Here is a 16,632-nt window from a genome sequence, read left to right as displayed (position 1 = left end):
CCATCCATCCGGGAACCAACAGGAAAGAATGAATCCTGGACAGCTCCTCTTAATTTGCCACCTCTTTCGCAGCCTCCGAGTCGAGAGTGGCAGCCAGTGGCTTGAGCATCCTTCCTTCCACGTCCTTTTATTGTATAACCCCCCCCCCCTCTCTCTCTCTCACTGGAAAGCAGCAGCGTTCGAACACGTCACCTTCAAAAAGGATTTGAGTGTCAGTTCAGGACACGGTAGATTTGACGGGTTTTTTTATTTATTTATTTTGATCTCTGGCTGCCAAGCCCGTTAGCAGCTTTGCCCAAGCTGTTGGGGAGGGGAGGCGGGGAATGGATGAATGGCACCGCTGCCCCCTTTGCAATCCGTCTTGAGTAGTATTTACACCAGGAGTGCCTAAGCTCCACCATTGATCAGACTTGCTGTCTTATTTTGGAGTTCATCCCCTCTCTCTCTCGCGCGCGCGGGGGCGGGCGCTGGGGAAAGGAGGCGAAATCTCCATCAAAAAGAGTCCTTTTAATCACTTTAGAGAAGTGATTAAACGTCCTTTTCTTGATACAACTCCTATCTCTTCCCCCCCCCTTTCTCTTAGCTCCAGCGAAAGGAGAAGATTACCTGATGTTCTTTAAGGCGCTAATCCAGGGAAGGGTGCCCTGATCAAACGCTTCATTGAGTAGCATCTTTATAAGGGCCCCTCTGTCTCTGTCAAACACGGCATTTACATATTAAAGACAAAATACCTTTTATGTTAATCCCCCAGTGGAAAAAAACTGTCTCTGGCTGAGGGAGACATAAATCTTACACACCCAAAAGAATAGAACTTGGTCAAAATGACGACTGGGCTTGTAAGAAAGAAACCCAAGTCTCGCTCTTTTAGAATCGACCAAGTCTCTAGGCCCTTGGTAAACGCCACACTTGGAATACGGCATCCAGCTTTGGTCGCCATGATGTAGCAATGGCAATAGCACTTATGTACCGCTTCGCAGTGCTTTTACAACCCTCTCTAAGCGGTTTACAGAGTCAGAATCTCTTGCCCCCCAACAATCTGGGTCCTCATTTGACCCACCTCGGAAGGACGGAAGGCTGAGTCAACTTTGAGCCGGTCAGGATCGAACTCCCAGCAGTGGGCAGAGTTAGCCTGCAATACTGCATTCTAACAACTAAGAGGGAGAGAGGGAGGGAGGGAGGGAGGGAGGGAGGGAGGGAGGGAGGGAGGGAGGGAAGGAAGGAAGGAAGGAAGGAAGGAAGGAAGGAAGGAAGGAAGGAAGGGCACTTAGACTTATAAACCGCTTCACGGTGCTTCATAGCCCTCTCTAAGCGGTTTACAGAGTCAGCCTCTTGCCCCTGACAATCTGGGTCCTCATTTTACCCACCTCGGAAGGACGGAAGGCTGAGTCAACCTGTAACCAATCAGGATCAAACTGCTGACAGTGGGGCAGAGTTAGCCTGCAATACTGCATTCTAACAACTAGGAGGGAGAGAGGGAAGGAAGGAAGGAAGGAAGGAAGGAAGGAAGGAAGGAAGGAAGAGCATTTAGACTTATAAATTGCTTCACGGTGCTTCACAGCCCTCTCTAAGTGGTTTACAGAGTCAGCCTCTTGCCCCCCAACAATCTGGGTCCTCATTTTACCCACCTCGGAAGGACGGAAGGCTGAGTCAACCTGCAACCAGTCAGGATCAAACTGCTGACAGTGGGGCAGAGTTAGCCTGCAATACTGCATTCTAACAACTAGGAGGGAGAGAGGGAAGGAAGGAAGGAAGGAAGGAAGGAAGGAAGGAAGGAAGGAAGGAAGGAAGGAAGGAAGGAAGGAAGGAAGGAAGGAAGGAAGAGCATTTAGACATAAATTGCTTCACAGTGCTTCACAGCCCTCTCTAAGCGGTTTACAAAGTCAGCCTCTTGCCCCCCAACAATCTGGGTCCTCATTTTACCCACCTCGGAAGGACGGAAGGCTGAGTCAACCTGCAACCAGTCAGGATCAAACTGCTGACAGTGGGGCAGAGTTAGTCTGCAATACTTCATTCTAAACACTGGGAAGGGAGGAAAGGAGGGGAGAGGAAAGGAAAGAAGGAAAGGAAGAAAGATAATAATAACACTTAAACTTATATACTGCTTAACAGCCCTCTCTAAACCGTTTACAGAGTCAGCTTCTTATCCCCCAAAAATCTCGGTTCTCCTTTTACCAACCTTGGAAGGATGGAAGGCTGAGTCAATCTTGAGCCTGGTGAGATTCGATCTGCCAAACTTCTGGCAGCTGGTGATCAGCAGAAGGAGCCTGCAGTACTGCACTCTAACCCCTCTGCCACCGCGGCTCAAAAAGATGTGGAGACTCTAGAGAGAGTGCAGAGAAGAGCAACAAAAAGGATTAGGGGACTAAATAGGCTAAAACATATGAAGAACGGTTGCAGGAACTGGGTATGTCTAGTTGAATGAAAAGAAGGACTAGGGGAGACATGATAGCAGTCTTCCGATCTCTCAGGAGCTGCCCCAAAGAAGAGGGAGTCAAACCATTCTCCAAGGCACCTGAGGGTAGAACAAGAAGGAATGGGTGGAAACTAATCGAGGAGAGAAGCAACTTAGAACTGAGGAGGAATTTCTTGACAGTTAGAACAATTAATCAGTGGCACAACTTGCCTCCAGAAGTTGTGAATGCTCCAACACTGGAAGTATTTTAAGAAGAGGTTGGATATCCATTTGTCTGAAGTGGTGTAGGGTTTCTTGCCTGAGCAGGGGGGTTGGACTAGAAGACCTCCAAGGTCCCTTCCAGCTCTTCTGTTATTCTGTTATTGTAAAGGTCTGTCTGCCCTGAAACCAGGCAGCACTGGCCCAGAATCGCTGAGCTTGTCGATCAGAAAAATTGGCAGTTCGGCGGTTCAAATCCCTAGCGCCACGTAACGGAGTGAGCTCCCGTGACTTGTCCCAGCTTCTGCCAACCTAGCGGTTCAAAAAAATGCAAGTAGAAACATAGGAACCACCTTTGGTGGGAAGGTAACAGCGTTCTATGTGCCTTCGGCATTGAGTCATGCCGGCCACATGACAACAGAGATGTCTTCGGACAGCGCTGGCTCTTCGGCTTTGAAACGGAGTTGAGCACTGCCCCCTAGAGTTGGGAATGACTGGCACATATGTGCAAGGGGAACCTTTACCTTCACCTGCACTGAAACCAGACAGGGCTGGCCCAGAATCGATCTGAATTCATCTAAACACATTTTAGACCAGTAAAACCTTTCCACCCACCAAGAAGTAAACTCGACTCGCTTCGATAATCTTTGAGTAAAATTGCAAACAAATTGACACACTCCTAGTGGGGGTGTTGAGCCAGCATGTCAATCCTGAAGCTGACTTGACCGAAGACACCTTGGAGCTTAAAAAAAAAAAACCTTCCACCAAACCCAGATTTCCCTCCCCCCCCCCCTCCCCAGTTTGCAGGATCCTTGTGCTAAGAAAGTTTCCTTTCCCCGTCTGCAAATTCCAGATTTTTTTTCCTGTGTTCTGTTTTGCTTTTATTGAAATCCCACCTCAATTACTTTTGCCGTTCCTATGCATTGTTTTCAACAATTGATGGGTTCCTTGGCAAATAAATGTCTTGGGGAATAGAGGGGGGAGGGGGGAAATGTAGAAATGCCATCCTTGGCAGCAAAGGTACTCCTAACAAGACATTCTGTTCTGTGCTGCTTGATAGAAGAATATCTCAAAGGATTCAACTTTTTGGCAGGGTAGATACTCTTGGCTTCAAATGGTCGTCTTCATTGGTCTTTGGGACATAAGGACTCGCTTTTTAGTAGGTGGATAGTAGTTTAAAGGTGGTTTTTTTTTTAATTAAAATTTTCAATAAGTTTTACAATTATCACCCCTTCCCTCTTGCCGCCCTCCCTCCCTCCGACCTCCCAGAGCAAAGTACAGGGTATAAACATTTAACAACCATACGCTAAGATAAGCTAACTAATTTTAACCTATTACTATACTTGTGCTTTAACTCCCTCTTTATTAAACTAGTTTTAAATAAATTGTAATGTCCTTTATGCCTTCATTCATACGCTAACTGAAAATTTTTAGTCCGGTATTTATTTTGAATGTAGTCAATCCATCTTATCCAATCCAGCTTGTACTTCTCATCCGAGTGGTCTTTCAAATACGCTGAAATTTTGGCCATCTCAGCTAAGTTTGCTACCTTTAATGTCCATTCTTGGATGGTAGGCAACTCTTCCTTCTTCCAGTATTGCGCCACCAACAATCTTGCTGCCGTCGTTAGGTTCAAAATCAGGTTAGTCTCTATAACAGTACAGTCTGAAACTATGCCTAACAAAAACAACAAAGGTGGTTTGTTAAAAATGAAGTGTGGGTGTGTCATTTTCTCAGTAAGTATTCTGGAAACTAGGTAAAGGTTCCCCTCGCACATATGGCTCATCTCCGTTTCAAAGCCAAAGAGCCAGCGCTGTCCGAAGACGTCTCCGTGGTCATGTGGCCGGCATGACTCAACTCCCGAAGGCGCACGGAACGCTGTTACTTTCCCACCAAAGGTGGTTTCCTATTTTTCTACTTGCATTTTTTAACGTGCTTTCGAACTGCTAGGTTGGCAGAAGCTGGGACAAATAACGGGAGCTCACTCCGTTACGCGGCGTTAGGGATTCGAACCGCCAAACTGCCGACCTTTCTGATCGGCAAGCTCAGCGTCTCAGCAACCTTCTATTCTGGAAACTACAGGACAATTTTTCCAGTAGAGAAAGGATGCTCGTTACGTAATCCAATCCCCTATTCCTTGGGGAGAAGTTGAGGGAATCGGGGTTGAGGGAAAGAGGCTGAACCCGCAAAGCAGGCTAGAAGAAAAGCTGCCGTCGCCTTAAGCCTGCCCTGAAGCCTTTGATCAGAGGTGTTTACTTGTACAATCAGTATTAATGAACTGTTGGCAACCTCTCTACCTGGGGACTCAAGGGAGCTGACGTTTCAGCACCGCGGAGAGCTCCAGTGAGAAGCCTGGTGTTGGCTCAGCAACAGTCCTGCAAATTCTTCCTACTGGAAAAAATTGTCTCCCGAGCAACTCATTCTGCCAACTCATCAGATTCGGGTTTGTTTGTTTTTTAGTGCCAAGACCTGAGACCCATCCCCACACCAACCTTCAAGCGATGGATCTTCTTGGATAGAGAGAGCTCTGTTCCAAAAGCTGCAACTCAGGAAGTGTTCTGACTTAGGCTTCCCCAGCAGCATGAAGCCGAGTCCTCGTCCCAATAAACCCCTTTGATTTAATTTGCAGCGAATTCCTCACCAGCAATGTCCCGGCCCTCAAGTCTTTCAAGATAGTTCACAATTACCGAGCTTTCTCAGGTGTGGAGAATGGCCAGGCAGATATCTTTCAGATGCCGCAATACTTGGCAAGAATGCAGGAATGAACTCATCGTCTCTTGCAAACTCCACTCCTCTTTCGCTCCTCTTTTATTCCCTATGGGAGGGACCATTCACCGTCCACCTGTGGCCTTACTCCCAAGTCAGACCTTGTTCTTTAGCTGTTCCCTTCCTCTGGCAACTCTGCGCATGCGCACATTGGGAACAGGCTCCAGCTGTTGTTCTGCCTCACTGATGTCTGACTCCAAAGGCAGCTGATAACTGTCAGACAGCCCTGGCCCCATCTCTGCCTCCGACACTGAGCCTTCCCCAGACTCCAGGACTGGCCCATGTTCCTCCCCAACCTCCTCCCTGTCCAGCTCTGCTGGCAGTTCTGCTGGTGGGCTACAACAGGAGGTGCCAACTTCCTTCTTGGTAGGTGATCCTCTATATCAGTGATGGCGAACCTTTTTTGGCTCGCGTGCCACAAGTGGGGGGAGCGCAGGGGGGTTGAGTGCGGGTGTGCTGCACCCATAATACAACGCGCGACCCCCCAGTCCGCATGCGCACACAATGCGCGACCCCTCCCAATTTTTACATGCTTTTTTCGCCCTCCCCAGGCTCCAGGGGCTTTATAGGAGCCTGGGGAGGGCGAAAAGAGCCTCCCCCGCCCCCCGGAGGCCCTCCGGAGGCTTCAGGGACTGTCCGGAGGCTTCCCTGAAGCCTTCGGAGCGCTTAAAACCACCCTCCGAGCAAACCGGAGCATTGCTCGGAGGGTCGTTTTAAGCGCTCCGAAGGCATCAGGGAAGCCTCGGACGGTCCCTGAAGCCTTCGGAGCGCTCGGAGGGTGGTTTTAAGCGCTCCGAAGGCATCAGGGAAGCCTCGGACGGTCCCTGAAGCCTTCAGAACGCTTAAAACAACCCTCCGAGCAACCCAGAAGTCACTTCCAGTTTGCTCGGAGGGTGGTTTTAAGCGTTCCGAAGGCTTCAGGGACGGTCCCTGAAGCCTCCCGGGGGGGGCGGGGGGGGGCTCTTTTCGCCCTCCCCAGGCTCCTATAAAGCCTCTGGAGCCTGGGGAGGGCAAAAAATAGCTTTTAAAAAGGCGAACTCAGCTGGCCAGCACGCGCATGCGCTCTGGCCAGCTGACAGGGCAGCACCCCGCGTGCCCTGACAAATGGCTCCGCGTGCCATAGGTTTGCCATCACTGCTCTATATTAACCAAATGAAGAACTACTCTAAAAAAGATGGATTTTCTTTGAACTGTTCTGTAGGGTGTGAAGAACCTGTGTCTTCCTCTTCAGATCCCAAAAGGATCCAGTCACTTCAGGCATGGAATTAGTAAGTTTATCATGGGGGCCTCCATCCAAGTGATCGCGGTGAATATCTGGTGTAAGATGAGAGTTGAGTTTCGCTCTCCAAGCTTGAGGTTGGTTTCCAAACGTTTCATTACCAGGTTAGGTAACATCTTCAGCAGAATTTAGAGATTGTCAATGTCGGCGTTCTTCTGTTTATAAGGATTTCGTGTGGTCAGTAGGTCTTGTGATGGTGAGGCTACATCAGATCAGGGTCTTTTGATGGGTCAGGGTTGAGTTGTGTCAAGTGAGCGTCTTGTGATGTGTCAGGTATGCGTCACAAGCGAGGGTCTTGTGATGGCTCGTGATGGAGAGGTCACATCAGGTCAAGGTCTTGTGATGAGTCAGGTGTGAGTTGTGTCAAGTGAGGGTCAAGTGATAGGGAGGTCAAGGTCTTGTGAAGGGTCTTTTGATGGGTCAGGTGTGAGTTGTGTCAAGTGCTGGTCAAGTGATGGGGAGGTCACATCAGGTCAAGGTCTTGTGATGGGTCTTTTGATGGGTCAGGTGTGAGTTGTGTCAAGTGAGGGTCGGGTCAAGATCTTGTGATGGGTCAGGTGTGAGTTGAGTCAAGTGATGGTCAAGTGATGGGGAGGTCACATCAGGTCAAGGTCTTGTGATGAGTCTTTTGATGGGTCAGGTGTGAGTTGTGTCAAGTGAGGGTCTTGTGATGGGTCAGTTATGAGTCACAAGTGAGGGTCTTGTGATGGCTCGTGATGGGGAGGTCACATCAGGTCAAGGTCTTGTGATGGGTCAGGTGTGAGTTGTGTCAAGTGATAGGGAGGTCAAGGTCTTGTGATAGGTCTTGTGATGGGTCAGGTGTGAGTTGTGTCAAGTGATGGGGAGGTCACATCAGGTCAAGGTCTTGTGATGGGTCTTTTGATGGGCCAAGTGTGAGTTGTGTCAAGTGAGGGTCTTGTGATGGGTCAGTTGTGAGTCACAAGTGAGGGTCTTGTGATGGCTCTTGTGATGGGGAGGCTGCATCGGGTCAAGATCTTGTGATGGGTCAGGTGTGAGTTGTGTCAAGTGAGGGTCAAGTGATGGGGAGGTCACATCAGGTCAAGGTCTTGTGATGGGTCAGGTGTGAGTTATGTCAAGTGATGGTCAAGTGATAGGGAGGTCACATCAGTTCAAGGTCTTGTGATGGGTCTTTTGATGGGTCACGTGTGAGTCACAAGTGAGGGTCTTGTAATGGGTCAGATGTGAGTCATAAGTGAGGGTCTTGTGATGGCTCTTCTGATGAGGAGGTCACATCAGGTCAAGGTCTTGTGATGGGCCTTGTGATGGGCCAGGCATGGGTTGTGTCAAGTGAGTGTCCCTTGTAATGGGGAGGTCCTGTCAGGTGAAGGTCACCTCTATCCAAGTCTTTGATGAATAGACAATATTGAGGTTTCATTCTCACTTGCAACCTCACATGAGATCCTTCATTGACCACCATTGGACCAGAATGCTTTGCCATTTTTATCCCAGAATTCTTCTGGCTTCAAGTCTACCCATTCCCAAATCTGGAAGCAACACAAGCTACAATTTTGATCATCATGTTAAGCAAATTCAATGGGATGGAGATGGTCACTTTTACAACTCCCAAGACATGCGACCTTGGACATCTGGAAATTGCAGTCCAGCTTCTCTGAAGGCCATGAAACTAGAGAATTCTGGTTTCTTATTTTGGGTGCCATTGCCTTTTCTCTGTGTGTGCCTCTCAAAGATAACAAAAGCAGCCCTTTTAAAGCAATGGTCACCAACTGGTGGTCCGTCGACCATTGGTGGTCCACGAGAAAATTTAGGTGGTCCACAGAAAAATTATTTGCATTTTTTATATTGCACTAAATCAGGGGACCTCAAACTACGGTCTCTGGGACGGATACGTGCAATGAAGGCTTGTGTTGCTGCAGAGAGTCTCCCCCTTCGGGGTCTGTCTGTGCGGGTCGGAGGGGGGCAGAAAATCCGACTTGGGGGTCTGCTTCAGCCTCCTGGTGTAGGGCTTTGGGCGAAGGCTGGAGGGAAGAGCTGCTGGTGGGGAAAAGCCGGAGGGCCTCGTTCCAGTGGGACTGGAACTGGCTGACCATCTCAGCCCGCTGAGCCTCCAGGCGCCGGTCCCTGGCCTTGCACTCCTGCAGGTCTTCCCTTTGCCTGGAAAGCCTATGCTCCTAGTCCTCATTGAGGTGCTTCTGCTGAGCCTCCTTCTCGGCCAGATCCTATTTGAACTGAGCTGTTTTGCCAACTCTTTCTCCTGGTGGCTGCTTAGCTCCAACAACTGCTTCCTGTTGGGGCCCTAAGGAGCCCGGGCGGACAGGAAGGTAGGGGAGGGGCGAGGACAGGCCGGCAATGCACCACTCAACATGAGTGACATCAAATTGGCCACGCCCACTCAGTCACATGACCTCCTTGCCACACCCACCCAGCCGTTCATTAGGCAGATCCTATTAGTCGTCCACGGGATTTAAAATTATGAATTTAGTGATCCCTGAGGCCCGAAAGGTTGGTGACGCCTGATTCAAAGGATGTTTTTTTCTCTCTCTCTCCCCTCCATTCCATTTCTTGACACTTTGGTCCCTTCACTGGTTAGCATTGTTCCAAGCCAAGAGGACAACAGCAGAGAAAGGAACATGTGTACCAGCAGTAGGAGAGAAATTTTTAAACGTTGTGGCAAGGTGGGCGATTGTCCAGTCCGCCTCCGGATTGCAGGTCAATTGTCCTCGAATCCGGAGAAACCCCCTCAATCTGTCTGCAAAAAATTGGGAGGAAAAACAAGTAGGGTCCTATCTACTCCCCCTCCCTCTCCCCAGCCCTAATGGCCTGCATCTCTGCAGAAGACTTTTTGAAGGCGTCCTTTTAAATTACATTTAACATCCGTTTTTGCTTTGATATCTCGAAGACGGTTTTTATAGCTCTTGGGTTCTCTCTCTGGATTTTTCGAACGGCCGGCTGGCTTTTGAGCAGAAAGGACTCTCTAAAATTGCTCTATTACTTGAGACAAGCATTACTGAGCTCCTAAAAACTGTTGGCAGGCTGGCAGCTGTGACCGACGGAAGTGGCATCCTTGCACTCCAATCCTTGGGCTTCCCAAAAGCAACCCCAGAGGTAGCATTCGCTTACTTTCCTTAAGGTAAAGGTAAAGGTTCCCCTTTTGCACATATGTGCTAGTCGTTCCCGACTCTAGGGAGCAGTGCTCATCTCCGTTCCAAAGCCGAAGAGCCAGCGCTGTCCGAAGACGTCTCCGTGGTCATGTGGCCGGCATGACTCAACGCCGAAGGCGCACGGAACGCTGTTCCCTTCCCACCAAAGGGGGTCCCTGTTTTTCTACTTGCATTTTTTAACGTGCTTTTGAACTGCTAGGTTGGCAGAAGCTGGGACAAGGAACGGGAGCTCACTCGGTTACGCCGCACTAGGGATTCCAACGGCCGACCTTTCTGATTGACAAGCTCAGCCTCTTAACCACTGAGCCGCCGCGTCCATTTTACTTTCCCTACCGGTTCGCAAATGGAAGCGCCCCTCTTTGATCTCGCGCATGGATTGCACGCAGCTTGAAAACATGCTTAAATAGTCGCCCCTTTTTGTCTTCACTGTTCTGGCTTCCTGGCATCTCTGCCCATGCGCACACTGGGAACAGGCTCCCCCTGTTCCTCTGCCTCGCTAATGTCTGACTCAGGAGGCTCCAGAGACGACACATCCCTACCAGATGGCCCCGGCCCCTTCTCTGCCTCCGAGGCAGAGCCCTCGTCCAAGTCTTCCCCGGACTCCGGGTCTGGCCCATTTTCCTCCCCAAACTCCTCACTCTCCGACTATGCTGCCAGCTCTACTGGCCACTTGCAAACCACAACAAAAACGGGCCGAAAAAGGCCTCGGAAATGGGGGGGAAAAATAGGCTGGAGAAGGGCCCAAAATGGGACGCACGGAGGCCCAAAACTTTTTGTTGTTGTTTTCCTCTTCTAATACAATAATACAATACAATAGTAGAGTTGGAAGGGACCTTGGAGGCCTTCTAGTCCAACCCCCTGCCTAGGCAGGAAACCCTATACCGTTTCAGACAGATGGCTATCCAACATCTTCTTAAAGACTTCCAGTGTTGGGGCATTCACAACTTCTGGAGGCAACTTCTGTTCCACTGATTAATTGTTCTCACTGTCAGGAAATTTCCCCTCAGTTCTAAGTTGCTTCTCTCCTTGATTAGTTTCCACCCATTGCTTCTTGTTCTACCCTCAGGTGCCTTGGAGAATAGCTTGACTCCCTCTTCTTTGGGGCAACCCCTGAGATATTGGAAGACTGCTATCATGTCTCCCCTAGTCCTTCTTTCTCTTAAGCTAAACATACCCAGTTCCTGCAACCGTTCTTCATATGTTTTAGTCTCCAGTCCCCTAATCCTCTTTGTTGCTCTTCTCTGCACTCTTTCTAGAGTCTCCACATCTTTTCTACATCGTGGTGACCAAAACTGAATGCAGGATTCCAAGTGTGGCCTTACCAAGGCATTATAAAGTGGTATTAACCCTTCACGTGATCTTGATTCTATCCCTCTGTTGATGCAGCCTAGGACTGTGTTGGCTTTTTTGGCAGTTGCTGCACACGGCTGGCTCCTATTTAAATGGTTGTCCACTAGGACTCCAAGATCCCTCTCTAAATTTCGGTGCGTCTTATAACCTGAAAAATACGGTACGTGGTCTAAACTCAACTAGAAGGTGGGAGAGCATTGGCGCTCAAGTTAAGTCTTAGATCTTCCTCGGAGAATCCGCGGAGACACAATGTCTTTAACCTTGTTAGGGATGGCTGGAACTGACTCGCTTAAGAACTATCTTGGGGGCTGCCGGTGTAGAAGGCATACACAACCCCTTTCCCATTCAGATAGTCCTCGACTTAACAACAGTTCGTTTAGTGACTGTTCGAAGTCACAACAGCATTTTAAAAAAGTGACTCAGGGCCCCTTTTTCACACTTACGACAGTTGCGGCCTCCCCATGGTCACGTGCTCGTATTTATGACGATCGCACCGTCCCGGGGTGGGGTGGGGGTCACCTGCTCCCCCTTTGAGACCTCCTGCCAAGCAAAGTCATTGGGGAAACCAGATCCACTTAATGACCGCGTGACTCGTTTAAAAATTGCTGCGATTCGCTTTGCAACTGTGGCCAGGAAAAGGTTATAAAGTGGGACAGAACTCAATAGCTGTCTCACTTAGCAGCATACATTTTGAGCTCCATTGTAGTCGTAAATCAAGGACTAGCCGTATTAGCACGTTAAAGCCAGGGTATCTCTGAGGGACTCGGTGACTCAGGGGCTAAGACGCTGAGCTTGTAGATCAGAAAGGTTGGCAGTTCGGCGGTTAGAATCCCTAGCACCGCGTAACGGAACGAGCTCCTGTGACTTGTCCCAGCTTCTGCCATTTCTTGTCTCAGTTCGAAAGCGCATAAAAAATGCAAGTACAAAAATAGTAACCACCTTGGGTGGGAAGGGAACAGCATTCCGTGCGTCTTCGGGCGTTGAGTCATGCCAGTGACATGACCACGGAGACGTCTTCGGACAGCGCTGGCTCTTCGGCTTTGAAACGGGGATAAGCACTGCCCCTAGAGTCAGGAACGACTAGCGCACCTATACGGGGGAAGCTTTACCTTTATCTCTGGCAAGTTCGAACGTCGTCAAGCCTCTCAGGGAGGGTGGAAAAACGGGGAGGGGGAGACAGGTAGGACCCCAGGAGGACACCAAACTTTAACCCATTTCCTTCTCCTGCAGTGGCTCCAAAGGGCCCCAAAATTTCGATGACCCCAACAAGAGCCCGCGTTGGAGACACGGTCCGTATCCTGGTCCAAGGGTTTCAGGTGTGTACGACGCTCATCTTCCCCCACCCCCACCCCACCCATTCCGCTCCCCAAAATCCAGCCCCTTGCCCCAACTCAAAAGACTTCCTTGGTTTTTATCAACTTGTTTCGGTGTTTGTCTTCTAGATCACTTCTGGGAATAATTTATAAAAAGGGTTTGTTTTTTTTAATTAAAAAAAAACGACAAAGACAGACAATTGTGTACCGAAGAAGATCAGCCAACTGTGAAAGAAACACCCGCATTAATTTGCTTGCTGTGACTAACTGGTCTCGCAAACGCAGAGGTGTGCGCGTGTGTCATGGCAGCTAAGAGAAACATTGATAGTCCTGGAAGGTTGCTTTTTTTAAATCCTGCCAGGTGTGTGAGAGAGAAAACTAACACACTGGGAGGCGGCTGGAAAGAGGGAGGGAAGGTGTGTGTGTGTGTGTGTGTGTGTGTGTGTGTGTGTAGTGCTTCACACATGGAGGGATGTGGCTCATCCCCTGGGGATTTGCTGTGCTGCTCCCAAGCATCAGGCATAACGTTGGGGTGAGCTTTGGATGGATGGGTGGCTCTTGTTGATGGTCTTCATCCAGACCTTGTAGGAACATGCTCCAAGACAAAGGGGTTAGTTCTCCATCAGGGTAGTGCCCAATTCACACATTCAGTGTGACAACCTAGCGAAGGGGAAAGCAATCTATTCTCACACCTGCCCCTGAAGTGGGTCTCCAGACAGGGGAGAACTCAGCAGAAGCAGGGATCAGCAACCAGCGGCTCTGAAGCCACATGTGGCTCATCCCTCTGCTGCGGCTCCCTGTCGGAGGCTCCGGAGGCAGCACGTAACTCCCAGATGGCCCTGGCCCCATCTCTGCCTCCGACGCAGAGCCCTCGTCAGAGCCTTCCCCAGCCTCCAGGACTGGCCCATCTTCCTCCCCAACCTCCTTACTGTCTGAGTCTGCTGCCAGCTCCGCAGGCCACCCGCGGACCACAACACCCGTTTCTGCCCCAGTGCTCTTGGTTGATCTGACTGTTTGGGGTTGCGGGGGCGGGGGGATCTTTGGTTCCAGAATGAAGTCTTCCCCGAGCCCATGTTCACTTGGACCCGTGTCGGGAGCCGGCTCCTGGACGGCAGCGCCGAACACGACGGGAAGGAGCTGGTGTTGGAACGTGTGCCGGCCGAACTGAACGGCTCGATGTACCGCTGCACGGCGCAGAACCCGTTGGGCTCCACCGATACCCACACCAGGCTGATAGTGTTCGGTAGGGGGGAGCCCCCGTTCCTCCATTGACGGCTCATCTCGGATCATCTCCCTCCCTCCTAACTCGTTGTTGACATCTCAGCCATCCCATTCCTACCTTCTTGTGGTCTCTTGATGTCTTTCCAGCTGCATGCTCCCTGCAAGAGAGGGACACCCCTCCCTTGGGGGTAGGAAGACTGTAAGGTTGACTTTATGGGGGAGGACTACCCCGCTGATCCATGTCATCCTTCCTGCTCTCCGTTCCCTCCTCCGCTCCTTCCTCAACCTCTAACCATCCTCATCCGCAACTTCCATTCCTCATCCTGGCGCCAGCATCCATTCTTACCCATTCATTCCACCTCATCCTCACATGTGTTTTTCCAAGGCTCAATGACCGTCTTGTTGTTTTCTCCCCACCCCGCCCCCTTTCTAATTAGAAAACCCCAATATTCCAAGAGGGACAGAAGACTCCAACGGTAAGCCCCCATCCCACCCCTCCCTCATCTAACCCAGCCTCCTTGTAAGACGCTTGCCTTTTGCATCCGCGGCTGCTTCCTGGACGTTTAGCAAGATTTTCCTCTTGTTCTGCCCCAGGTTTCTTCCCTAAACCCTCTAGAGCAGGGGTCACCAACCTTTCGGGCCTCAGGGACCACTAAATTCATAATTTTAAATCCCGTGGACCACTAATATGATCTGCTTAATAACCGGGTGGGTGGGCGTGGCTAGGTGGTCATGTGACTGGGTGGGTGTGGCCAACTCGATGTCACTCACATCGAGGGGTGCCTCGCCATCCTCTACTCGCCCCTCCCCTCCCAGCCATTCCTCTCCTGCCCACCCAGGCTCCTTAGGGCCCCAACAGGAAGCAGTCACTGGAGCTAAGCAGTCCCCAGGAGAAAGAGTTGGCAAAACAGCTCAGTTCAAATTGGATCTGACCGAGAAGGAGGCTCAGCAGAAGCACCTCACTGAGGACTAGCAGCATAGGCTTTCCAAGCAGAGGGAAGACCTGCGGGAGTGCAAGGCCAGGGACCGGCGCCTGGAGGCTCAGCGGGCTGAGAGGGTCAGCCAGTTCCAGGCCATGATGCAGTCCCACTGGAACGAGGCCCTCCGGCTCTTCGCCACAGTGGCTCTTCCCACCAGCCTTCGCCCAAAGCCCCACACCAGGAGGCTGAAGCAGACCCCAAGTTGGAATTTCTGCCCACCTCCGACCCGCACAAAAAGACCCCAAAGGGGGAGACTCTCTGCAGCAACACAAGCGTTCATTGCACGTATCCGTCCCAGTGGCCGTAGATTCAGGATCCCTGATTTAGTGCAATATAAAAAATTTGAATAATTTTTCTGGGGACCAGCAACATTTTCTTGTGGACCACCAGTGGTCCATGGACCACCAGTTGGTGACCGCTGCTCTAGAATCCATGCTCGGGGTCCGTATCTCATTCGGCATGCGATTTGACTTCCCTTGCAGCTGGATCTCACTCCCTGCCCTTGCCATGCATGGCCCCTGCTCCTGCTTTCTCTCCACCGTGGCATGCTTGAGAAAAGGGCCTGCCAAACCGAGCAATCCACAGCACCTGCAGTTAGCGGGGAAGGGATTACAATTTTGAACCCAGAGGGACCTTCTAAATCTCTCCTTTTTCTCTCTTTCTTTCTCCTCCATCCTCCTGCCCAGGTTCGCCGAGTCGCCAATGTGGCTTCAGACTATTTCTGGCTATCTTCTTTACAGTAACTTTGGAACTGACGTGAAAAAGGAAGGGGTGCATTTTAGCAAATTGGGGTTCTCCCCACCCCCCCACCCCAAAAAACAGCGCCTCCATGTCTCCGTGGATCGACTTTTTTCTATTCTTTTCCTTTCTACCTTCTTTTCCTTTCCTTTTCTAAATTATTTACAGTCTTGTTATCAGCCTCTTTCTCTCCGTGTCTCCGGCTTTGTCATCCCGTTTAATTAAAAACAAACAATACAGAAAACCCACCGACGGTGACAGTATCTTATGTTGCGATGGGAATAATTTTCTGGATGCATTGTAAGGGGTGGGGCGGGGCCGCGGCCTAGAGGTGGAGCTCTCGCCTAGCGATCAGGAGCGAGCTCGATCCTAGGTAGAGGCAGTCCAACCCTAGGTAGAGGCAGATATTTCTCTCTCCGCTCGCAATGAGAATATATCTGCTGAACAAAACTCCACACCGGTGACGAGAAGGGCATCTGGCCAGTAATCGCTCTGCTAGCTCCATTCGGGTTGCCCAGACTCCGCCTCGCAAGGGATTATGGGGTCGTTAAAAGAAGACGATGATTGCAAGGGGTGGCATTAAAAAGTCACAACAAACTTCGCTGGAGAAGAATATTTGAGTCCATGGCATAATAGCGGAATCGGTGAAAGCGTTTCCCAAGCTTTAAAAGGTACAATGGAAGGTTGTGTCAGAGTTCCAAATAGCATCCAAAAGTAAATCAGAGTCCAAGGCAAAGTATTGCTCTAAAGTTCCAATTTATTAAGAGAGCCATGTTGGCACACCTGGGAAAACCCGAATCCAAAACCTTCCAGGTTTTCCCCACCTAGCTGAAGATTCAAGATCTTGCCCTCACACCCACAAATCCATCCCATGGTCCAATCTCCCACTGCCACGCTGGCAGCTTCCACCCATCCAGTTCCGGTCAGTTGCACAGGTGCAGAGACTAAGGATGACCTTGGCTTTCTAGAAAGAATTTGGTTATGGCTACATATCATCGAACTCCGTACAATTCCCCCCTCCCGTTTTCCCACCATAGAAAAGGCGTCGTAGAATAATAGAAAGTGTAGCAGGCCAAAGATCCAAAAGAAGAGAGGGCTGCAGGCCTAACCGGTTGGCCGTCAGCCTGCCATAATTCAAAGCAGGGCTGCACCGCCCATTTTTGGCGCACGCACAATTAAGTTTGTGTAACAGCACCGTCCCGTCCTGTTGCAAATATGCCCCCGGTCATTGCGA

At 50.4% G+C, this 16,632-nt stretch overlaps 1 protein-coding gene across 2 annotated transcripts in view; it reads left to right on the top strand.

Annotated features, from left to right (window-relative positions):
* IGSF21 (immunoglobin superfamily member 21) overlaps positions 1–15,465 on the top strand; it is a 219,966-nt gene extending 204,501 nt beyond the window's left edge. The window contains exons 7-10 of one of the 2 annotated variants that reach the window (XM_081954667.1): positions 12,377–12,462; positions 13,510–13,702; positions 14,118–14,156; positions 15,347–15,465. In XM_081954667.1, the coding sequence (XP_081810793.1) occupies positions 12,377–12,462; positions 13,510–13,702; positions 14,118–14,156; positions 15,347–15,420 (392 nt within the window). In that variant the 3' untranslated portion in view covers positions 15,421–15,465. The remainder of the gene's footprint in view (positions 1–12,376; positions 12,463–13,509; positions 13,703–14,117; positions 14,157–15,346) is intronic. The other variant, XM_081954668.1, reaches the window with a different exon arrangement.
* The last annotated feature ends 1,167 nt before the right edge of the window (positions 15,466–16,632 follow it).

The sequence above is a fragment of the Natrix helvetica genome, assembly GCF_964273705.1.
Source record: "Natrix helvetica genome assembly, chromosome: 5".
Taxonomy (NCBI): domain Eukaryota; kingdom Metazoa; phylum Chordata; class Lepidosauria; order Squamata; family Natricidae; genus Natrix; species Natrix helvetica.
Note: the sequence above shows the minus strand (reverse complement) of the source record. Positions and strands in the feature narration are given on the sequence as shown.